At 49.8% G+C, this 23,754-nt stretch overlaps 3 protein-coding genes across 3 annotated transcripts in view; 1 reads left to right on the top strand and 2 right to left on the bottom strand.

Moving 5' to 3' along the window:
* The window catches only part of schip1 (schwannomin interacting protein 1), a gene marked incomplete at both ends in the record, with an annotated part of 241,689 nt that extends 241,500 nt beyond the window's left edge, over nucleotides 1-189 (bottom strand). Inside the window, one exon of the mRNA XM_084439623.1 lies at nucleotides 167-189. Within this exon, the coding sequence (XP_084295749.1) occupies nucleotides 167-189 (23 nt within the window). The remainder of the gene's footprint in view (nucleotides 1-166) is intronic.
* A 1,241-nt stretch (nucleotides 190-1,430) lies between these two features.
* LOC311314885 (P2Y purinoceptor 3-like) lies at nucleotides 1,431-2,399 on the top strand (the record flags this gene model as incomplete). The annotated part of the gene is made up of 1 exon (XM_084445407.1): nucleotides 1,431-2,399. One exon carries the CDS (start codon nucleotides 1,431-1,433, stop codon nucleotides 2,397-2,399), a length of 969 nt encoding a protein of 322 aa, XP_084301533.1.
* A 2,415-nt stretch (nucleotides 2,400-4,814) lies between these two features.
* Nucleotides 4,815-13,221, bottom strand: mfsd1 (major facilitator superfamily domain containing 1). Its single transcript, XM_084443241.1, has 16 exons — nucleotides 13,051-13,221; nucleotides 12,833-12,885; nucleotides 12,528-12,640; nucleotides 12,395-12,437; nucleotides 12,140-12,207; nucleotides 11,871-11,979; nucleotides 11,615-11,717; nucleotides 10,513-10,611; nucleotides 9,149-9,260; nucleotides 8,365-8,421; nucleotides 7,968-8,124; nucleotides 7,638-7,735; nucleotides 7,332-7,444; nucleotides 7,120-7,167; nucleotides 6,853-6,913; nucleotides 4,815-6,337 (listed from the first exon to the last, which is right to left on the bottom strand). Exons 1-16 carry the CDS (start codon nucleotides 13,124-13,126, stop codon nucleotides 6,334-6,336), a joined length of 1,314 nt encoding a protein of 437 aa, XP_084299367.1. The 5' UTR covers nucleotides 13,127-13,221; the 3' UTR covers nucleotides 4,815-6,333.
* Nucleotides 13,222-23,754: the final 10,533 nt, after the last annotated feature.

Below are 23,754 nucleotides of genomic sequence, written 5' to 3'. Positions count from 1 at the left end.
TTCTTTTCGAGAGAGCAAGATGCAAGATTCCATCACTCAAGCAGGCTAGCCTGTATCGATACGAGACATATAGCTATCACTTATTCAAAATACATACAGGGGTCTACGGGCTACATTGTGTGACTGATGGCAATCGCTTGTTAAATGGTGGTGATGTTGCACTAACCGATAATTGCCGGTCCTCAGCATGGCTGGCTGTTCCCGCGGTCAGACAGACTCAAGTGAACAGTTTGAGACCCGAGCCGCCCGGCAGCCCAAGAGACCAGACTTGGGAAAGGCTCTCAGCCAATGGAATGCTTGTGCATGATCATACAACGCTCGCTGTGATTGTGTGTGTGTGTGTGTGTGCGTGTGTGTGTGCGTGTGTGTGTCTGTGTGTGTGCGTGCGTGCGCGCATTCCTTCGTGCGTGCTTGTCTAGCACACGTTGTTCAAGATTCAAGATCTTCAAGATTCAAGAGTTTATTCACCATATATATGGTTTACACAAAGGCTACTATTCATTTGACTAGGGTAATAATTGCATACGCTGATGGAGACGACACAGGACAGGGTGTAGGACAGGACAGTGCAAATTCAAAATACAATATAACCAATACAAAGAAAGGCACAAATGCAAATTACGCAATACATACAGAACGGAGTGTGGTGTAGCCTATAATGTGCGTGCAGAGATGAAAAGTATTCTATAGTAGGCCTATACTTATACTATAGCAGAGTGCAGTGTGTGGGTGTGCCGTTGTGATGTGGTACAAGTTGGTTGGTTGATAAGATATTGTAATGAATCAGGGGAGCTGAATCGTTCTATTTATACTGTACAACGAATGAGCATCCTGATGTAGCATTTTACATAATTATAACAATTAAATGATTTAGCCTACACTTTCTTTGACATATAGGCCTAGCTTGGGCTTCGAGTCAACGGCGTATCAATATAAACAGTCTAACCTAGACCAAAAGGCAATTTCCTGTAAATGTTCTGCTTCGGCCGTATGCTAATCAGCCTGTGAGCTCACAAACGTTAAAGAAAATAAAGGTGTACATTGGAGAAAGATGGCAATTTGATCACCTCATATCTCTAGGTATCCCTGGTAATAATCAATTCATGGCTCACGCTTTTTTATTTGCTTAATTAAGGGATGTTGATCGGTGCCTTCGTAATGGTTTTTCTCTGCGTACAGTGGACATGGGGCAAATAGGCGTAGCTACACACGGACCGCTTAAACAAACAGGGAGTGAATAATTCAGTCACAGCGCAGTCGTGTTTTGTATCTCTTTAAGCTTTGCCTGTCTTAACAGGCTCCACTTGCTTCTGGCACACGCTTCGTTTCAGTAGGCTACGCCTCACGTGTTGATGTGAGAGGTCTACTCAGTGGATAGCCGATGCCATGGCCTCTATAGGTTAGCCTACTATTTGTGACAAAGCGACAATATGGAAGGCAGTAATTTCACCGTGTGCCCGATATCAAACGCTTACAAACGGATACTTCTGCCTCTGACCTACAGCGCGGTGTTCGTGCTTGGCCTGCCCCTGAACGGGGCTCTGCTGTGGTCGGTGTGTGGCCGGACCAGGAGCTGCTGTTCCCTCATCTACCTGACCAACTTGGCCGTTGCTGACCTTCTCTATGTGTTGACCTTGCCTCTTCTCATCATCAGCTATGGCATGAACGGCGCGTGGCCTTTCGGCAACATCGCCTGCAAAGCTGTGAGGTTCTTTTTCCACACCAACCTTCAAGGCAGCATGATGTTCCTCATGTGCATCAGCGTGGACCGCTTCCTGGGCGTGTGCTACCCCTTTGCAGCGCTCCGGCTAAGGACTAAAAACGTAGGTTTTTTTGCGTCGGTTTCGGTTTGGGTTCTGGTAATACTGGAAACAGTACCTACTCTCCTGTTTTCTTGCACTGGTTATATCAACGACAAGACGGTGTGCTTTGACTTGACTAGCCCTGAGAAGTTCAAGCTCTACTTCCCATACGGAATTTTTCTGGGCGTGGTGGGGTTTCTCATACCCTTTCTGGTCATTTCGGTCTGCTACTGCTCCATGATGAGGGTGTTGTATGTCAGAAACGCAGGAGATGGGACACAGGTGAGAAGAGACATGCGCAACAGGTCAGTGCGCACCATTCTGGCGGTGTGCCTGATGTTCGTACTCTGCTTCGTGCCCTACCACATCGCCGAGACAGTCTACCTGTTCGTGCGCGTCTACATGGGCTCGGAGTGCAGAGTTCTGAACTCGGTGATGATATCCTTCAAGATGTGGACGCCACTCGTCAGTTTCAACTGCTGCGCTAACCCTCTCCTGTATTTCCTCGGCCCCGGCAAGCGACGCAGGGAGCTCTGGGCCAGACTGAGGGCCAGGAAAAGCAAGATCCATCCGGCGGTATGTTTGGTGGAAGGCTAGCCATCCTGCTTTAGGACCACGTGATCCCGCCCTGCTGCACACCATTATAGCCCTGCTCAACTTGATTTAACCCTACTTGGTTTACTTTTTTTCACTGTACTTTCCACCGCAAATAGTATCCCCCTAAATCCAATTGGTTGTCATAACGTTGTAAAGAGGGGTTTCTGAATATAGAGAGGTCTGGGTCTGGTCTGATCAGTCAAAACATTATCAGTTAGTAACATTATAGGCCTGCTTGGGATCTTTAGTAATACATACCTTTCACAATTTTGCACAGCTCTATAACAAAGAAACCAAAGTATAAAACATCATCATGTTATTGAGACTGATCTTAAGTCGCTGCCTCTTCTCTCTGTGAATATTCAGCCATTATGTACTGTACTCTACTGTATTGTATGTAGTAGCCTATGCTGTGGGGAGGGGTCTTCATTGCAGAGAAGGGTCTAGACTTCAGGATACTGTGTGCTAGCGAGGACAGGTGGGCACAGCAGTTGTCTGGAAGCTGAGTGAGGAGGGGCTAGGAGGAGGGAGGACAAAGAGGGGCATGAGAGGGAGAGAAATAGAGCCGTGTTTCTCAACCAGGGGTCCATGGACCCCCTGTGGTGTTTGGCATAATTACAGGGGGTCGTTGGGAAAGTGTTTAATATAGGCTACTGTATAATTATATTAAAGCTCAATGAGATAATTTTTTTCTGGTTCAATATTCACCTTTACTTGCTATTAGTTTATGAATTGGCCTTAGCAAGACCCAAACAATAATTTTATGACATGAGACTGCATGAGACCCTGTGAATTTATTATTTTAGAATATCGGGGTGGCGCGAAATCTTGTGGTGGAAACGGAAGAGACACGTTTTGCGTGTCACAATATCAGGAAGACAACAAACTCGTCGCCCCATGAAACGAAATCTACATGTACATAAAAAAAAAGAAGACCAGTATTTACCTGCATTGAAGCCATCCTTCCAGAAAGTAGCTACAATCTTCCAATCCAGTCTGCGCCACGCGCATTTGTTATCATTTTTGTCCTATCATTACAGCGAGTGAGTGGGGCATTGTGGGAAGTGTGGTTCGCAGTGCCGATTTTATCACGACCAGAGGGGCTGCCAAAGTGCCGAGTTATCTCATGTAGCTTTAACATACAAATATATAATCAATATATACATGTAATATATAACATATAATACATGTTTAATATAGCCTATATGGTATTTCTGTTAGCCTAAATGTATCAAAAACATGTTTAAATAATGTAAAATGAACTTGAGGCTTATTTGCATGCATTCACAACTCAAGTTAGCTGAACTGACATTAACTCACTCATTCTTGAATTTCTATAAACAAATTATGATTCAAACTGATAGGCAAATTAAGCGTCATGGATGCCATAAAATGTGTGCACTTTTTACTTTTTGTGGTGAGAAAAGAAAAGGTGTGTGTGGGGGGTGCGGAGTTTGAAACTGGCCTATGTTAAGATCATTAAAGTTAAATATGAATACAATAGACATGACTGTTATGGCTTCTTATATACTAAATAATATAGTGTAGGGTGGGGGGGTCCTTCGATATATTTTGAAATATGCTAGGGGTCCAGAGCTCAAAAAAGGTTGAGACTGAAAGAAAGCACTGAGTCAGGACCAAATGATCTCTTACAAGACCTAAGATGTTGATGATGGTAATAGAACCCTTAAGTAGATCATAATCCCTGTGTAGTCTGTGCCAAGAGAAGTGGACTGAAGAATGTGTGTGTGTGTGTACCTGAGCACCTAGTGTGGAGAGGTTGCGGTTACATAATCCAAAGGCAGACATGGGATTGAGTCTGGCGACCTGACCATGTCTCCTAATCCTGATGACCGACCTGACCATGTCTCCTAATCCTTCTGACCGACCTGACCATGTCTCCTAATCCTGCTGACCGACCTGACCGTGTCTCCTAATCCTGCTGACCGACCTGACCATGTCTCCTAATCCTTCTGACCGACCTGACCGTGTCTCCTAATCCTGCTGACCGACCTGACCATGTCTCCTAATCCTTCTGACCGACCTGACCATGTCTCCTAATCCTGCTGACCGACCTGACCATGTCTCCCATTCCTTCTGACCGACCTGACCATGTCTCCTAATCCTGCTGACCGACCTGACCATGTCTCATAATCCTTCTGACCGACCTGACCATGTCTCCTAATCCTGCTGACCGACCTGACCATGTCTCCTAATCCTGCTGACCGACCTGACCGTGTCTCCTAATCCTGCTGACCGACCTGACCGTGTCTCCTAATCCTGCTGGGAGACGGTCAGCAGCTTCATCATCATCATCATCATCATCTTTGTAACCACCAGAGAGCAGAAGTCCCACCATTAAAAAAAACAAAAAAACAGTTGGGGTCAGTTTTTGAAAGTTCTTATTTATTTTGTCAGTAATTATGTTAATATAGCTAATACAAAATAACATCTGGAGTGAAAAGTAAACTTGATTCTTTGTCAAATGAGGACACATGATTCAGTGTGTATAAATGGCCACCAACGCGAGGCAGTCAGCAACATGGAAGGGAGAAAACTTGGAGAAAGTCCTGTCAGTTATATCATTCCTGTAGTGGTCAGTTCTCCTACAGACTGCAAACCCTGTAGTATGTGGACAGACTGCCCAGCAGCCAGCCACGCCGTATAGCAAAGCTAACAGCCAACATTTAGCAGAGCCAAGGTCACCTCTATTTAGATCCATCCTCCACTACTATACTTGACCTGTTTCAGCACCAGCAGTCTTCCAATGCCACCTACTGCGTCAGTGCTTTCAATGTGTTAAGAAGCAATTTCCTGAGATTGATCGATAAGCATAAACAAAATTATTTCAATTCACTCAATGCTGGTAGTGGTGTTAAGAGGGTCTCCACCCAGTAGCCTGCCTCACTACCATGTTCAGCACACAATCTGCCAAGTACATCTAAGGGCACTTAAAAAAAAAAAATGTCTGCCTTACTGAGCAGTAAACATGTCATTACATTTGGAGAGTGCAATCAAAAGTGTTCTTGAAATTCAATACCACTACAGTTCTGTCTGACTTGGCCTTGACTGTGCGGAGAAGATTTATGAGTCTCTAAAAGCAGCCACAGAAACGGAATTTAAGAAATGAAAATATTGAGCAACAAAAAGAACAGGATCATGTTAGGATACACACCAGTATATAAAACGGGTGTGTGAGTGCATATAAAATATATGCAAATAAAGTGATTGAAGTGGTTTATAAAATCATGAGGTGAATCAAATGACCTTCCAAAAACGCCGTAAAAAACAGTAACCCGCAACATTGTTAAACAATCCTTGTTACTTACTGTACAACTCTGGTCCATATATGCACTTTTAAGTAGCTACAGAGGAAAATCTAAATAAAACCCCCAAAATGTTTCTCCTGCTACAGTATATTGTGAGTTGCAATAGTGCACAAAAAAGTGCACATGTGCAGTATCAGGGAATCACTCCTCATCCACATGCTCTTTTGGCCTTGTTCTGCGTACTTTTAAAAACTTTTAAAAACACCTGTGAAGTTTCTTTAAAAAAAACAACCTCTTCTCTCACTCCCAAGGGGGTTAGGTCAGGAGTCCGAGGTAATGAGGCTCGCGAGCCCACGCAGGACACTGGCTAGCTAGTCAGTGACCGACTAGCCCCAACATGGCCATGCACGGAGGGAGGGGCCAGAGAGACGAAGAGGCGGAGTCTGAATGTGGTGTCAGAGGAGGAGTCAGCGTCTGGGGGCAGGGATTTGTCAGTGTTGATACAGTGGAAGAGATCGGTTAAGATGATTGGCTGGGTCAGAAGTCTGGTGGGACGGGCCAGTGCGCACGGCGTGGGCGGAGTCAGTCGTGCGGTAATACCCCCAGTGGCGAGCGAGCTGAAGCTCTGCGCAGGCCCGGCCAGTGGTCCAGGACTGGGGGCTTCCTCACCTGGAAAAACATAAATTACAGCACAGAGCCGCAGCGTTAGTCTGACCTACTGAGGAAACTGGACACAGCAGCGCCATTATGCACACATACGCTCCGCATGATCCTAACACGCTCTCCATCCCCCCCCGGCTATCTCCCCCTAACACGTAGGACACATTTACACTGGGCACACTGGGATGCTGGGTTGAGGGAGGAGCGGGGTGGGGTTTGGTCATATAGAGTTAGGAGGGCATGTCGGATTGTTCTTGACAAATAATCTTGAGACAGTTTTAACACAAGTCTCGTTCTGTCTACGTAGCATCAAAGAGCAACCCCTAACTTACACAAGGCGCTAACAGGTGAGGTGAGGAGAGACGGACATTCTGCAATACATGTTTCCATAACACTTTAACCTGCAGGATCAGAATTTCCCTCTGATGTTGATAATAGGCCTTCGGTATTCTCCTGCCAAGTGGGCTGTCCGGCAGTAGACTGAGGTATCTGTGGAGATGAGGAGGAGGAGGAAGGACACCTACTCTGAAGAATCATCCTTGTGGAGTTCAGCTCTGGCCGAGGCTGAGAGGTTCAGATCTCCTCCTGAGATGGAGAGAGAGAGGTGGACAGGTAGAGAAAGTGGGAGAGAGAGAGAGAGAGAGAGAGAGAAGTGGGTGTATCAAACAGCATGGTGAGTGAGGACATCTGAAGGTCTACTTGACTGGAAGAGATTTGATATAGAGAAGGGAGAGCTGGTCCCCTGACACTCTCACTCTCTCTCTCTCTCTTTCCCTAATCAGCCCTCTTACCTCGGAGATGATCCACAAAATACAGCATTACCACAGCAATCAGAGACACTGGGAGAGAGGGGGGGGGGGGGGGGGAGAGAGAGAGAGAGAGAGAGATAGATAGATGTTCATTCAATGATCAGGAAGTGTAGGCCTGTATCTATACATAGACACAGAATCACACAGTAACTCACCAGACCCAGACAGAGATATAGACAGACAAAGTTACTCACAGCAGAGACAGGCGGTGAAGAACACTTCCAGAAAGAGGTATCCCCTGTTGTCCAAGATGGATCCTGCTGCCATGGAGATGAGAGCCAGGCCCAGGTTCTGGATGGACTGCATGCTGAGAGATAGGATGACCATCACTGTCATCATCATCATCACGTTTCCGTTTTATTCCGGCCTTTTGTGCGGAGCACTTAGTCAATTTGTATCGGTTGAGCGCCATGCAAAAGGAAGTTATTACCAATACCCTCATTGTAAAAAGCTTGGTCACGTCTCTAGTGTTGGAATGGAGGTTGAGCAGGTGGACTTACAAGCCGTAGGCCGTCCCCAGCTGATGTTCAGGCACCACAAAGGCCACCATGGGCCACAGGGCACAGGCCAGCAAGGAGTAGGACACTCCTAGGAGGGACTGGGGACAATACCCTGGGGTCACTAAGCCATACATATACTCATATACAGAATATACAGCGCCAATATCATCCACTCCATCAAATAACACCAACTTATCATTGTCTTCATGGGATATGGCTATGTGTTGTGTTAGTCTGCTATCTCACGCTGCTTTACTTCAAGAGTCAAGAGACATTTCTCCAGATCTGAGCAACTTCTGATCTAACAGCAGAGGGGCGGGGCGTCGTCACCATGGCGATCCAGGGGTTCCAGAAGGTGAAGGCGAGCATCATGTGAGCCAGGAGGGTGATGACCACGGCGCACAGCACCCAGAGGACGTTCCTTCCCACCCTGTCCACCATGAAGCCCAGGAGTGGAGAGGCCGGGGCTGAGATGATGTACACAATACTGGGGAGGAGAGGAGGAGGGCGGGGGTGGAGGGATGGAGGAGGAGGGCAGGGGTGAAGGGATGAAGGAGATGAGGGCAGGGATGAAGGAGAGTAAGGCAAGGATGGAGAAGTGTTGGGCCCTCATAGGATAGGGAGTGTTGGGGGGGGGGGGGGGGACAGAGGAAACGGGGGGAACAATGACCCAGTGTTGATGTGTAAAACAGTAACATCATGGGGACAAACCTCAGCTCTGTCTTACCTGTTGACAGCCCTGGCCTCCCCTGGAGAGAAGTCAAACTTCTCAATGAAAAAGACCCTGCAAAGGAAAGTCAATGAGAAGGAGAACTACAATGAACTACCACACACACACACACACGCACACACACACACACGTATGTGCTACTGAATAGGCTCCTGCAGGTAGATGAGATGACAAGAGTAGTGTTTCTGTTTGCATAACCTTTATTTGCTCAGCAAGCATTGTTTCCAGGCAGTAAGAACACAGTGGTCTCTAAGTGAGTATGGACAGACATACAGTGAGATACAGTCAGGGAAATCTGCATTCAAGCTAAATACAACAGCTTGAAAAGGAAAAAAGCATACTTTCTCCAACGTTTTTTTCCCCCCTCCGTCTCTCAGCCTTATGGCTTTGTGTTCCGTCCTTCTTTTCATCAAAGGGAGGTTTTATATAACGGTTTAAGTCTTTTATCCCTCTCTCATCCCTGAGGATTAGCAGATCCCTTGACTGGAGAAAAACATCAAACTTTATAACCTACCTTCACACGTCTAACTTTATAATCTACCTTCAGTCTACCTTTACAGCTCACTCATAACCTTGATTCCTCCCAGCCCATGAAACAAAGAGCTTACAGCCCTGGATGTGTTAATCATACAGCCAAAAATAAATCCCCACGGCTAATGTATTTACTGGTAAAAGTCAAAGCACACAGACATTATTAAATGTGTGAAACAAGTCCACACTACTGCTATTAAAAAGTGTGTGTGTGTGCGTGTGTGTGTGTGTGTGTGCGCGCTATACTCACTGTCCCAGGCCTATGAAAGGGAAGATGGCCACATAATAGCCCACGCAGATGATGAAGAGGAGCCACAGCGATAAGGGAAAATCTTTCACGTCTGTCAGCTTGATCACTTCACCTGCGCACACACACACACACACACACACAATCACAGTGTGTGAGTAGTGAGGACAACTTTATGATCATCTCCGTTCAGCCTGGCTTTAATGGGGCACTGGTGTTCTTACAGCCTGGAAACGATGCTTGCTGAGCAAATAAAGGTTATGCCAACGGAAACACTACTCTTGTCACCTAGCCTGGCTTTAATGAGGCACAGTAAACAGCCCACCCTCCCTCACCAGTCTCGTCCTGTATAGACCAGTAAACAGTCTAACCAGTCGCATCGATTTTAAACTCTTGCTAATGGTTTTTAAAGCCCTAAACGGCCTGGCCCCTCTGTACCCCTCCGAGCTCCTGCATCGCCACACCCCAGCCAGAGCCTTAAGGTCTGCTGACCATCTGCTGTTGGAGGTGCCTAAAACCAGACTTAAGTCTAGAGGTGACTGCCCCCCCCCCCTATGGAATAGCCTGCCCCTTTATATTAGATCCTCCCAGACTCTTGAGTTGTTTTTAAATCCTCCTGGGGCGGCTGTAGCTCAGTTGGTAGAGCGGGTCGTTCAATGATCAAAGGGTCAGTGGTTTGAATCCCAGCTCCGACTGTCCACATGTCGAAGTGTCCTTGAGCAAGACACCTAACCCCAAATTGCTCCCAATGAGCAGGTTAGCACCTTGCACGGCAGCTACCACCACTGGTGTGTGAATGGGTGAATGAGAGGCCATTGTAAAGCGCTTTGAGTGCCGCTAAGTTGGAAAAGCGCGATATACTGTAAGTGCAGTCCATTTACCTGGCGTTTTAACCAGTCTGTGCTCAAGCCTTGTTCATGTTCAATGTCTGTATTGTTTGCTGTAATTTCCTTGCTTTGTTGATAAATGTTTTTACCTAGGATCCACCTTTGTACAGCACTTTGGTCGACTGCTGTCGTTTTAAATGTGCTTTTATAAATCAATTTTGATTTGTCCTGTATAGACCAGTAAACAGTCTCACCAGTCCTGTCCTGTATAGACCAGTAAACAGTCTCACCAGTCCTGTCCTGTATAGACCAGTAAACAGTCTCACCAGTCCTGTCCTGTATAGACCAGTAAAGTCTCACCAGTCCTGTCCTGTATAGACCAGTAAACAGTCTCACTAGTCCTGTCCTGTATAGACCAGTAAACAGTCTCACCAGTCCTGTCCTGTATAGACCAGTAAACAGTCTCACCAGTCCTGTCCTGTATAGACCAGTAAACAGTCTCACCAGTCCTGTCCTGTATAGACCAGTAAACAGTCTCACCAGTCTTGCCCTGCTCCTTCTTGAGGATCTTCTCTGCTCGCTTGTCCAGGAAGGCCAACACCAGCGCACAGACCAGGGAGAACACACAGGTCACTGCGGCTGTGGAGAGAGATGGAAGAGAGAGAGAGGGATGAGAGAGGTGGGGGGGGGGCAGAGAGAGAAAAAGAGAGAGAGAGAGGGATGGAGAGAGAGGGAGGGAGGGAGAGACCATAGGAGAGAGGGATGGAGTTAACAGAGGGATGAGAGAGAGAGAGGGAGGGGGAGAGAGACAATAGGAGAAAGAGAGATGGAGTAGACAGAGGGATGAGAGAGATGGGGGGGCAGAGAGAGAGAGAGAGGGAGGGACAGACCATAGGGTTGTGGAGAGGGATGGAGGAAACAGGGATGAGAGAGAGAGTGGAGAGGGAGACAGTAGGATAGAGAGATGGAGGGAGGGAAGAGAGGGAGACAGTAGGAGAGAAAAAGACGGAGGAAACAGAGGGATGAGAGAGAGAGAGATACGGAGAGAGACAGATCAGACGATGGATGTTATGGCCTGGACAGTTACTCTATGAGAAGCCCAGCCGTTCCAACGGATCCGTGAATAAGAAGCAAACAGGAAGTTTCTTCTCCAATCAGAGCGCAGCCTGGCCCACACCAGCGCTGAACCATGGAGAAGGCCGGGCGAGAGAGAAAGGGGGGAAGTGAAAGGGGAACTCGGGAGAAGCAAAAGAGACACTTCATCCCCTTCGTGATGATTCATCGCGCCTCTCATCTGTGTACCTCCTGGTCTGGTGATGATAGCATGCGCCTCATGTTTCAATCTGGACAGGCAGAGATATGTAACCTGAGGCCCACTGTGGACACCAGGTGTGTGTGTCAGGCTCGTCTTCCACACACAGAGACAAGCTTCAGATCATCTGAACCTGATCATGTAGCACCGTGTTCTCCTTCTGCCAGTAGCTCACTTCTGGATTCACTCAACAGCTATTCGACTCAGACCTCGGCACCCCCGGCATGTATCGACACAAGTACACACCTGACGCGCGCACACACACGCGCGCGCACACACACACACGCGCGCGCATACACACACACGCGCGCACACGCACACACAACTCACCGATCATTAGGGAGGCACCCAGTGTTGTGTGTCCCGGAGAGCCGACAATGTCGGCCAATCGGTTGTAGACCCAGCCCATGATGTTCATGTTGACTGTGCTGCCCTGAATTAAAACACAGAGCATCCCCGATATTGTCTTTTTTTGCATGTCACTTATAAGACATTTTGACTACTCTTCTTACTGGTGAAAGACACTGCAGCCATACTGTAGAGTACAGTACTTGTATAGTGGGGGTTTCCATTGTGTGTGGCTTACCAATCTGGCCATGCTGAGCTGCAGGCCAAACACCAGGTTGAGCTCCTTCCCTTTGAACCAGTTCACCGCATACGTGTTCTGGGCTACAGCCAGGGACTCGCCTCCGATCCTGCACCAAAAAATAGCACCATTTAGGGGGGAGGAAACCCGTCTTGTTGGGCTGAATGGATGGATGGATCGGGAGCCATCCAGACACATATAAAACGGTACAAAAAGATTGATTGATTGATTGATTGATTGATTGATACAAAAAGACAGACTGATCTCACCCGAACACAAACCGTCCAACCTCCATCAACCAGAAGCGATTGGACAGGGCTCCAGCAGCAACTATAATCTGTGTGGAGGCAAAAAAAGATGACAGTATTTCTCATGCATATCTTGGTTGTGGAAAACATGCTGTTTGCCTCTGTTTGGATAGAAAGGTTTATGAGTAACCTTTCAAAACAGAGGATAAACCCCTTTCTCCCTCATCAACATATACAGTGCAGAACGGCTCTCACACTTATGTATTTGGTATTTACCTGTCCAATGCAGACAAAGAGTGAAAATATGACAGTGCCCAACCTGCAACATGAGTCATGGTAAGAGGTCATACATCAGCACAGGACTGGATCTGTATCAGTGAGTGTGAGATGTTCAGCCCAGTCGCTGTACCTGATTCCAAAGACCCTGTCGAGAAGAAACCCTCCCAGGAAACAGAGCACCACGTTGGGCCAGGAGTACCAGGCATACAGCTGCATGAACTGAGACGTGTTCAACTTCATGTCCTACAAAAGCCAAGAACACAGGATATCTCATCAGTGCCTTTTCAGTCACGCCCAAATTCAGCTATTGAAATTGGGGACGGCTGGGTTTGGAACAGGAGGCTATACTGTTCACATTATACTGATATAGTACAAGTATTCAAGACTGCCGCTTAATACAACGTTATGGTTATGTGACTGGGCGTTTTGTTTTACCTGAATAACTTCAGTTTGCAGTGCAGCGGGGTTATCGTAACAGAAATAGCTCCCTGAAAAAAAGTTAAATTGTCAGCGCTGAATGGAGCATACATTGTGCATCACAACAGTGATAGATAGTGATAGTTGCCAGTAGCAGAATAACCATGGGTTGAGTGGAGCGACGTACAGGCCTCATGAATTTGCCTACTTTCTCAAGTTAGAAGCCGTCCACTTACCGAATCCCAGGAAGCACATGAAACTAAGAACAACGATTCGGTGCAGCAACCGGTTCGGATCGCAGCAGGCGGACATTTCTCTGCCCCGTATGCTGCCATTCCTGGTGCCTGAAACGGACTCTCCGTCGCCTTCATCATCATCATCATCCAAAATGTTCTGCCGTTCTTCAATATCCGCCATCTTCGTCTGTTGTGAGTTTAGGAAAAAAGTAAATACGCAATCGGTCATATGACCCACTTCACGTGACTTGTAGGCGGAAGCTCTTTCGCGCACACACGCACCCTCACGCGGTGTGTGTGTGTGTGTGTGTGTGTGCGTGCGTGCGTGCGTGTGTGTGTGTGCGTGCGAGAACGAGAGAGGATCTGAAGATTATATTTTTCAAATTCTCTCTATTATCTATACTCTGGAATAGATCTATTTGGTGAAGTGCCTCGATTGACAAAAGGCATAAATGATGGGACCTTACAACTTGCATCCGTGGTCCTCTCTGTCTGTCTGTCTGTCTGTCTGTCTGTCTCTCTCTCTCTCTATAAATATTTTTTTTTTTTTTATTAGACCTTTATTTAACCAGGTAAGCTTATTGAGATAAAAAATCTCTTTTTCAAAAGCGACCTGGCCAAGAGGCAGCAAATTAGGCTACAATACAAAAGGTTACAATAGGCTACAAATAGCATACATACAATAAATAAAATAAGCTCAAGTTAGAAGTATAACAACTGATTTAAAAGCAGTGACAAACCCCAATGCCTTCAAGTTCCTTATCCTTGAGAATGTCAACAAAGCTGTCAAACGGGATCAGTTCAGGCAATTTTAAGTCAGCTTGCAAGGAATTCCATGCAGAGGGAGCAGCATAGCGAAATGCCTTTTTCCCCAGTTCTATTTCGTGGAGCTCCGCCCCACAGGGCTAGCTCCTATTGGCTAGCGAAACCCAGCTAGCTACATTGACTGAAGAAAAAAACATACACGCACCTGTGTCCAACCAGGTCCGGTGCACCACTGTATAAGCGGGCTACGCCCGCACATCTGCTCCTTCGAAATTTTCAGCTCGCATTGCTACTGGAGAAGATAAGAAGATGTCTACTCAGCGGACCCAAGCGGAGCTGGCGGCGTCCTCAGATGACCCCCTGCCGGCGCCGATTGATCCGCCGGATCGTTTCTGTGTCTGCGGCTCCCGCTACAGCGACGTGGGACACCACCTCTGCTTCCGCTGTCTGGGGCCGCAGCACGCCAGAGCGGGTCTGGCTCCGTCCCCCGCCTGCGAGATCTGCGCCCTCCTGGACCCCATGGAGAGGATGCTCCGGGCGCATTTCTTCGCTCCGCCGCCGCTGGAGACTGAAGGTCTGGTCCAGCTGGTCGGCGAGGACATCGGCGCGCCCCCGCAACAACCGGCGGCCCCGATTACCTCCCTCGCGCCTACGGATGATGAGGAAGAGCTCTCCGAGGCAGACGAGGGTCTCTCTGCGTCGGAAGCCACTACGGATAGTGGCGCCTCCTTCCCGGGGCGGGGTTCCTTCGATCGCGACCTGCCCCGGCTGCTGGAGAGAGCCGCGCATCACCTCGGTATCTCCTCCTCCATTGCTATGCTGGCCATTTACATCGGCCAGCTAGCTACGGAGCAAACCCCCCCCTCTATGGATGAAGACAGGAGAGCGGAGATGGCCGAAGCCGCCGGAGCCGTTGCTCAGCTTGTGAGAATCTCCGCCTCCTGTCTGGGTGGAGTGATGGCCACGTCGGTGGTGCAGCAGCGCCACCTATGGCTCTCCCTGACTCATCTACGCGAGGAAAACAAGGGTGTCCTCCTCAACTCACCGGTCAGTAGGGAGGGGTTGTTTGGGGCGGCTGTGTCTAACATCCTGGAGCAGTGTCGCAGCCAGAAGCAGGACCGGCTCCTCCTCGCTCGCCACCTCGCTGCTCCGGGGGAGTGCAGTGTGCCGGCACGTCCGCGTGCTCCGGCTGATGCTGCCGCGACTGGGAGCAAGCGCCGGCGAACACACAAGGCTAAACAACCTGCCACGGGGTCCCGCCCCGCTACGGCCCATGGACCGGCTCGCCCGGGCTCCTGGACTGCGCACGCGGCTCCTCCCCCGCGACCTCCCCCTGCCTACCCCGCCCAGGGTGCCGGGACCGGTCCGGCGTCTTCAAGCGCGCCCACCGCTCCGCCTCCGGCTTGGGGTAGGAAGAGGCGCACCTATTGACGGTGCGTGGAGATGCGTGACTGTGTTGTGCCCACACCACGCTCTGTTAAGAGCGGCGGTGAGCAAGTTTCCCTGCTCAATAAAGCAAACACGATGCAACGTTATCAAGCTGGTTGTAATGTGCAGTCCGCATCTCCTCCCTTTTCAACTACTGTAATGTTCTCGGCTAGAGCCGCTGGGTCTTCTGTGAAAGAGTCAGAATTGACCACGGCAGGTCTCGCCGCAGCTGGAAGACCGGCTCGAGCCGCGGAGTCTTTTCCTGCTAAAGCAGACGTGACTCACGCGGGGCTCGCCGGCTCAGCTGATGTGATGTATTCGGCTAGAGCCACCGGGTCTTCCGTGAAAAAGTCGGAATTGACCATGGCAGGTCTCGCCGCAGCTGGAAAACCGACTCGAGCCGCGGAGTCTTTTCCTGCAAAGAGAGCAGACGTGACGCGCGCAGCTCTCGCCGGTTCAGCGAATATAATATATTCGGCTAGAGCCGCCGGGTCCTCTGTGAGAAACTCAGATTTGACCACGGCAGGTCTCGCCGCCCCTGTTCTAAACAGACCGTTTGGGTTTTTAACAGAGGGGATGTGTGCGCCCAGGCCAAGTGCTATGGCTGTACTGCCCTGTTCGGAGTTTTCTCGGGACCGACCGCTGGCGGGGTTTAGCGGCGAAAAAGATGCGCTAGACCCCCAGACGGCGTTCGTTCATTCGGGCCGAGCGTTCGAGCCTCTCCCTGTGTGTTCGACAGGTAGAGAGTTTTCACGCTCACCGGTCAGTGAGAATACTTCCATGTTTACTGCCTCGGCTGGCTATTTTCATGAGCAGCCGAGGCGTCGCTCCGTCAGTGTGTGTGATACCAACGCTCGGCCTTTAGCTAAAAGGAGCAGGCCTATGGTGTCTGATATCCACACTTCATCTCACAACGTGCACCAGTCGCATGGTTTTCGCCTGGCCGCTTTGTGTGATGTTGGCGCAAAATCACTGCCCGCCTCTCATGTCCCGTCTAGTCGGTCTGCGAAAGACGGCACCTTGACAGATCATGCAAATGAGAGGGCGGGGCTTCCCGCATTGCAAAACTCCGCCGTTTTCTCTCAATGGGATGAGCAACGGCGGCTTGTTAGCAATGCGGACGGTGTCGGCTCACTTCCTCTTTTTGTGAATGAAGTGCTTCTTGACAGGAATGCCATTCATCCTCGCGCTGTTCAGGGACATGGAACTCCCAATGGGGATTTTTCATCTCCCTTTCGAGGGTGGCCCGCCTTGGACCAGGACAGCAGAGTTTCTCAGCTGTCCGGTGGCGGTCAGGGCCAAATTGAACTATGGCAGGTTCCTCGATCTGTTCCCGCGATCTCCGGCACAACCTCTTTCCAACCGCTTCACAGTCTGGCAGGAGAGATGTCTCCTGGACAGCTGGTTGCAGCGTGTTCTACGGGAAGGGTATCTCATTCAGTTTTGTTGCCCCCCACCGCCCTTCACGGGCGTAGTGGAGACAGTGATACCGCGTCTCGCTCAGGCTGCCGCTCTGTCAGCAGAGATTGCAGAACTGATGGCGAAGGGAGCGGTAACTGTGGTCCCGTCAGACCAGAGGGACGAGGGATTTTATTCCCGCTACTTCCTCGTGCCAAAGAAGACGGGGGGCGTGAGGCCAATTTTGGACCTCCGCTTTTTCAACAAAACGGTGGCGAATCTGAAGTTCCATATGCTTACGGTGCGACAAATGCTGGAGGCATTCCTTCCCGGCGATTTTTGCACCAGCATAGATCTCAAGGACGCTTACTTCCACATACCGATAGCTCATCGGCATCGGAAGTTTTTGCGTTTCGCCTACCTGGGTGTGGCGTACGAATATACCAGTCTCCCGTTTGGATATGCGTCGCCCCCAGAACCTTCTCCAATTGTGTGGAGGCGGCGTTGAGGCCACTGCGCCGGCAGGGCATCAGGATCCTGGCGTACCTGGACGACCTGCTGGTACTGGCTCCGTCGCCTTTGTTTGCTCTGATGCATACCGCCACGGTGGTGCGGCATCTCACCGACCTGGGGTTTGCAATCAACTGGGAGAAGAGTGCTCTGTGGCCGGCCCGTCAGATTGTTTACCTAGGTATCAATCTGGACACGAGCGCCATGAGAGCACGGCTATCCGATTCAAGGAGGGAAACACTGGAGAAGAGTCTCAGTGTTTGCCGTCCTTCTCGGAAGATCGCGGTTCTGTCGATCATGCGCCTTCTGGGTCTCATGGCAGCTGCCCATGTGGTAGTGTCACTGGGCCTTCTTCACATGAGGTGCGTGCAGAGATGGTTCGCGCGGCTTCGTCTGGACCCTGTGAGGCACAGACGGCGCCTTGTGCGGATGCCGGGGTCGTTGTCAGCAGACCTCGACTATTGGAGGGACCGGCGCGTAATAGCGCACGGTGTTCCAATAGGCAGGGTGTCGGCTCACGTCGCTGTCTTCACAGACGCGTCTCTAAGCGGCTGGGGTGGTACATGTCTGTCCCAGGCCGTAGGTGGTTTGTGGGCCGTCGGAGAACGGCGCCACATCAACCTCCTGGAGTTGGAGACGGTGCTACTGGCATTGCGCCACTTTGTACACCTGGTACAGGGGCGCGATGTGCTGGTGCGGTCAGACAACCGGACCACAGTAGCTTACATCAACCGACAAGGGGGAGTCCGCTCGCCAGCGCTTCACCGTCTAGCGGTAACGCTGTGGCGATGGGCTCATGTCAATCTCCGGTCACTGACAGCGCGGCACATTGCCGGCCGTCTGAACGTCGGGGCGGACCTGATGTCTCGGGGCGGGCCTCACCCGGACGAGTGGAGCCTACATCCTCAGATAGTGGCTCAGCTCTGGACCCGGTTCGGCAGAGCAGGGGTGGATCTCTTTGCTTCGAGAGAGAACGTGAAGTGTCCCCTCTGGTTCTCTCTGAGACAGCAGGACCAGCCTCCGCTGGGCGTGGATGCGTTCGCGCATGCCCCCTGGCCGGGGGCGCTGCTGTATGCTTTCCCGCCGATGGGGCTGATTTTACCATTGTTGGCCAGGGTGCGGTCAGAGGGTGCATCGGTAATACTGATAGCGCCGGACCGCCACTGGGCGAGATGGTATGCAGAAGTGATGGCCATGACTACTGTAGAACCGTGGCACATCCCTCATTGGCCGAATGCGCTGTCCCAGGCGGAGGGCTCAATTTGCGCACCTCCAGTCTTGGGACGGCCGCTGGTGGCCTGGCTCTTGAACGGCGGAGATTGTCTGATAGGGGTCTCTCTCCGGCCGTGATCTGTACAATTCAGAGCGCGCGCGCGGCTTCCACTGCCTTGGTTTACTCTAGCAAATGGGCTGCTTTTGCGCGTTGGTGTGAGGAATGGGACTTCGCTCCCGAGTCATGCTCGGTCGAGGCGATTTTGGAATTCCTTCAGCACCTGATGGATCATGGTGGCGGTTTGGCAGCATCCACTATCAAGGTGTATGCGTGTGCTATTTCCGCATGCCATGAGGGGTTCGCCAAAACTACGGTTTTCGGGCATCCCCTGGTTAAACGCTTCCTGGCCGGCACGCGCCGTCTTCGCCCTGTGCGTAAGGCTGCGGCGCCGCCTTGGGATTTGCTCTTGGTTCTGGATGCGCTATGTAAAGCGCCGTTCGAACCAATGGAGCGGATATCTCTCAAGTGGCTATCGATTAAGACCGCGCTGCTCCTTGCTCTGACGTCGGGCAAGCGGGTCAGTGATCTGAGGGCGTTGACAGTTTTTCTCATCACGGGTGATGGGAGCAAAGCTGTGTTGCGCACGGATCCATCTTTCGTTCCGAAGGTGGTCCGGGGCGCCTATAGAGCACAGGATTTGGAGCTGGGAGCCTTCTATCCTCCACCTCATGCGAGCGAGGAAGAGGCCCGCCTGCATTTGTTGTGTCCTGTGCGTGCGTTGACGTGTTACGTCCAGCGCACGGCTGCGGTCCGCACCACCCCCCAGTTGTTGGTTTGCCACGGCCCAGGGAAGGTGGGTTCTCCGTTGTCGAAACAGCGTCTCTCCCATTGGATCTGTGAGGGCGTCGCCCAGTCTTACGTGACTGCGGGTCGTCCTCTGCCTGGTGCTGTTCGGGCACACTCCACAAGGGGTGTGGCCACGTCAGTTGCCCTGTTCAATGGTGTGTCAGTGGAGGACATCTGTGCGGCGGCGACTTGGTCGTCCCCGTCTCCTTTTGTCCGTTATTACCTTTTATCCATGTCCTCTGTCTCTGTGGCGTCATCTGTGCTAAACACAGCCGCCGGTGCGAGCCAGCGTTGGACAGGATTTTTCATGTAGGTGTTCGGCTCGAGTCGCCGGGTCTTCTGTGAAAGAGTCAGAATTGACCACGGCAGGTCTCGCCGCTACTGGAGAACCGGTTTGAGCCGCGGGGTCTTTTCCTGCTAGGAAAGCAGACGTGACTCACTCAGGTCTCACCGGTTCAGCTAAGGTAGGAGCAGGCCGTCTAGTGACGTTCCGCTCCTGTTTATGTGTGAGGCTGGGACGGGCTTGTTACGGAGTAACCGCTTTGGTCCAGCTCTCGCCCCACGTACCTCTCCTTGCCCTCGGCTGTGATAGACTGAGTGTGGCGGGGTGGGGCCAGTGCTTGGGTCGGATCAACTGTTAGTATGGTCTCGCCTTGGAGCCCTGGCTTGTGTCCTGACTGGTTTTTCCCTTACTGGGGCCAGCAAGAGTGTATGGTGCGGTCGTGTAGCTCCGCTTATGCCAATAGGAGCTAGCCCTGTGGGGCGGAGCTCCACGAAATAGAACGATGGTTACGTATTGTAACCCTAGTTCTATGAGTGGAGCGGAGCCCCACAGGGAACAGACTTGCTGACCCCGCAGTCTGCTCGCTGAAAATTTCGGTTAGGAGCAGATGTGCGGGCGTAGCCCGCTTATACAGTGGTGCACCGGACCTGGTTGGACACAGGTGCGTGTATGTTTTTTTCTTCAGTCAATGTAGCTAGCTGGGTTTCGCTAGCCAATAGGAGCTAGCCCTGTGGGGCTCCGCTCCACTCATAGAACTAGGGTTACAATACGTAACCATCGTTCTGTGAACACTCGAGGGACAGTCAGTGTAAAGAAGTCAGATGATCGTAAGATGTAATGTCCTTGATTCCTAATTAGGTAGTTTCCTAGATAGGACGGGACAACACCAAGGAGAGCTTTATAAATAAAAGTCAACCAATGAGTGTATCTCCTATTGACCATTCTGCTTTTTTATACAAAGTGCAATTATGGGTCAGATTTTTACAACCAGTGACAAACCGCAAAGCACAGTGAGAGAGTCTCTCTCTCTCTCTCTCTCTCTCTCTCTTTCTCTGACATGACACAAATGTGCACGCACCGCATCAAATGGTCTATAACAATATGTGTTTTGATCGTGTGGTAGCCTGTGCTGATGTTTCAGATGCACCAGTATGTCATTGGCACCTTGTTGCAAAACCGCTTCCACAATGAGAGTTCTATTCCACACTTAACTGTAAACATATCCTGAGCAGTGAGGTCATTCCGCTCCTGACCTCCAGGGCCGGCCCTAGGATTCTGGTGGCCCTAAGCAAGATGTTTGCTGGTGGCCCCCCAAAACACTCCTAGCGCAACCACCAAACTAAACGCATGCACGTACACACATAGATGGACAAGTGAATTAACAACAAAGCTCTTGCTTTATTTTAAAGTGATGATGAGTTCCCTGTGGACCACACCATCGTTCTCCACGAGGGGAGGTATAGCTAAAGTAGCCTATAAGCCAGATTCAACGAGAGATTTGGATAGAGTGAAGTTAGGGAAGGAGGGAGGGGGAGGGGCCACAGGTGGATTGCATTCAACTGCATGTGGCTTATTATAAAATCATTCTGTGATGAGATCTTTTTGTTTTATTGCATATTAAATACGAATGCCAGTTTTTGGATACGGGATACATGACATAATGTAACAATATGTAAAAAAAAAATATATATATATTTTTTTCCCCCTCCTGTGATGTGGCCCCCCCTAGTGGTTGTGGCCCTAAGCGACCGCTTATATTGCATATAGCAGCGGCCGGCCCTGCTGACCTCAATGACAGGCCTCTGGCTCTGACCACTGGTGTCATGGTCTCCTGGGGACCTCATCCAGCTCAATACAGGTCTAGTTTTTCCCTCCCCCTCTCTCTCTTCTATATTTATTTATATTTTATTTCCCAATACAAGACAATACAATTCTTCTCTCTAGGAAGTCTGACTTCCCATTCATGAAAAATCACCAAACTTTGCACATACGTCCCAAAGTCCTCAACTGGCCAGTAGTCCTGATGGTGGCCATACAGCAAGCAACAGTCTAAAGTTTAACACTTAAGCAAATCATAACAAATCAGCCGTACGTACTATCACTTTGTAAAATGTAGGCCCAAGTGAGAAGAAATATACATATGCTTCAAGCTGGCAGGAATTATGATTAGGAATTTGGGTTTTCTCAAAAACTGTAAGACCTATCAAAACCTACTCCTCCCACACTTTTTGGTCAATTGACCCCAATTGCTACACTACATCTTCAGACTGTCTTCTACAAATAATCTTCACAGATTTTTTAAATATCAAAAACTGAGCCCACAGCACATCAAAATGTTTTACTCTAAACAGTACTGTATGCAGCTACTGCAAATACTAATAAATCTCATGTTTCTCAAAATTCCATGACATGATAGATGTAGAGTGAATTTTTTCAGAATTTTATTTCAAAAACGGACATTTTGACAGTATTTTGAGTCTGTTCTCGTTTTGTTCCCTCAAACTACTGCTGTTCATATGAGGAAAAATACACTACACACAAACCTATAGTGCAACAGCAATGTCTCCACCAATCAGAGACATTGTTGTTGTTGGCAACCCTGCCCCAATAGCGGACCCTAGGACTACAACTGCCGAAATTGACTCTGATTGAGAGGAGACCTGTGACACTGATTGTTTGATTGATTGGTTTCCACCTGTCTTGTTAATCTGTGTATCTACTGTATAGCCTACATGTAGCTCCCCCAGTTCTTTGTCTGTTCATTATTTGCTGTAGCTGTGTCCCTGGTGTTTCCTGTGCCCAGGGGCCGCGCATGCACTTGGCATATCAAGCAATTGCCTAGGGTGCCGAGGCACTAGGGGCACACAAATCTCCGCTAGTGGTGAGAGCATTGGACTCCCACCCGGGAGACCGGGGTCCGGGGTTCAAGACCCGGTGGGGATGACTTTATGGGACTATACCCCAAACCTCCACATGTTCATCCTTTCACTCCAACCTTTACCCCTTGCCTTATAGATCAGAACTGACTAAAAGAAGGACACCAAAACCAACCTACCAATCTCCACTGCACAAGTAGAGTAGTGGTGAGAGCATTGGACTCCCACACGGGAGACCGGGGTTCAATACCCGGTGGGGATGACTTTATGTTATCCTCAGTGTAACTGCTTTAGCCACTGACCGCTACCATTAATGTTATGGAAGCTACTGCTAGTTGTTGTGAGCCCATGAGCTAACTGGCTATCCCGCTCTTATTGTGTTGGATTAGCATTGGAAGCATTGGAACTGATCTTCTTCTTCGTTAGGTGTTGTGTTCTCCTCTCCTCCCCAGGCTCGGGGCCGAGGGGCTATCCTTTTACCACCCCAAGCCTGGGTGTGAGGTCACCCGGGCTATACTGTATATCTGGGCACACCTCCAGGAGCCATGTCACCATTTCGTCATCCAAAACCATCACCTTTGGGTGTCCGGTATGTCGGACAGTCCTGGATGACGTGGTCTGCGGTTTGTTCCTCAGTGCCCCACTCCCACGCCGCACAGGATCTGTGCATCGATGAGCGGAAGCATCCGATGCCAGTCCAGAGGCGATTAAGCCTCATCCACGCCGGTCTGGGTAAGTCCATTCCGGGAGGGGAAGGACCGGCGGCCAGGATGAAATCACTTGGAACTGATAAGTCCAGGCGACAAGACCTATCTTAATTTCAGACATTATTTCATGTCATTTCAATTCCCAGCTATTTCAGTGGCATGACTAACTTCCGTCCTACCAGTCCTGAATAGAAACAAGCCAGCCACGCACATAAACCAGGCTTGACCTGGCCTGGTTTTAGACAGAGCTATCTAAAGCTAGCCATGCTCTCATATTCACTGCAACATCAATGTTCATGAAAAAATGATATTTCACTGACATGGTAGATGCAGTGAAATTTTCAGAAGTATTAAAGGTACCCTGAGGAGTTTATTTTTGGTTACGAAACAGTCTAATTTTAATGTGGGTGAATCTACATTACCCACACTTGTTTATGTGTCCATTTTCGACAAATGTCGTTTCTTGTCCGTTATATATTGTCAAAAGTAATGTTACTAGTAAGACATATGTAATTACCTCGACGGTGGCCATCGTTCCGTCTTCAAAACACCCGCTCAGGTAGCTAAGGTTTACGACAGTGCGCGGGGAGGCTCATGGGAAATGTGGTCTTTTTGGGCGGAAAACACTTCCGCTTCCCGAAACTCCTCCTAGGGCCTTTAATGTCTCAAAATACAATT

Source organism: Borostomias antarcticus, assembly GCF_949987555.1.
Source record: "Borostomias antarcticus genome assembly, chromosome: 1".
Lineage (NCBI taxonomy): Eukaryota > Metazoa > Chordata > Actinopteri > Stomiiformes > Stomiidae > Borostomias > Borostomias antarcticus.
This window is presented reverse-complemented; position numbering and strand designations above follow the sequence as displayed.

What these genes read in the sequence shown, in the direction of transcription:
- mfsd1 (XM_084443241.1), bottom strand. Translation starts at nt 13,126, where the DNA reads ATGTCCGCCTGCTGCGATCCGAACCGGTTGCTGCACCGAATCGTTGTT. An exon ending in AGCTCAGCATGGCCAGATTG is followed by an intron (nt 11,718 to 11,870) that starts GTAAGCCACACA and finishes GTTTTAATTCAG; the next exon opens with GGCAGCACAGTCAACATGAA. An exon ending in TTTTGTGGATCATCTCCGAG is followed by an intron (nt 6,914 to 7,119) that starts GTAAGAGGGCTG and finishes TCTCCATCTCAG; the next exon opens with GAGGAGATCTGAACCTCTCA.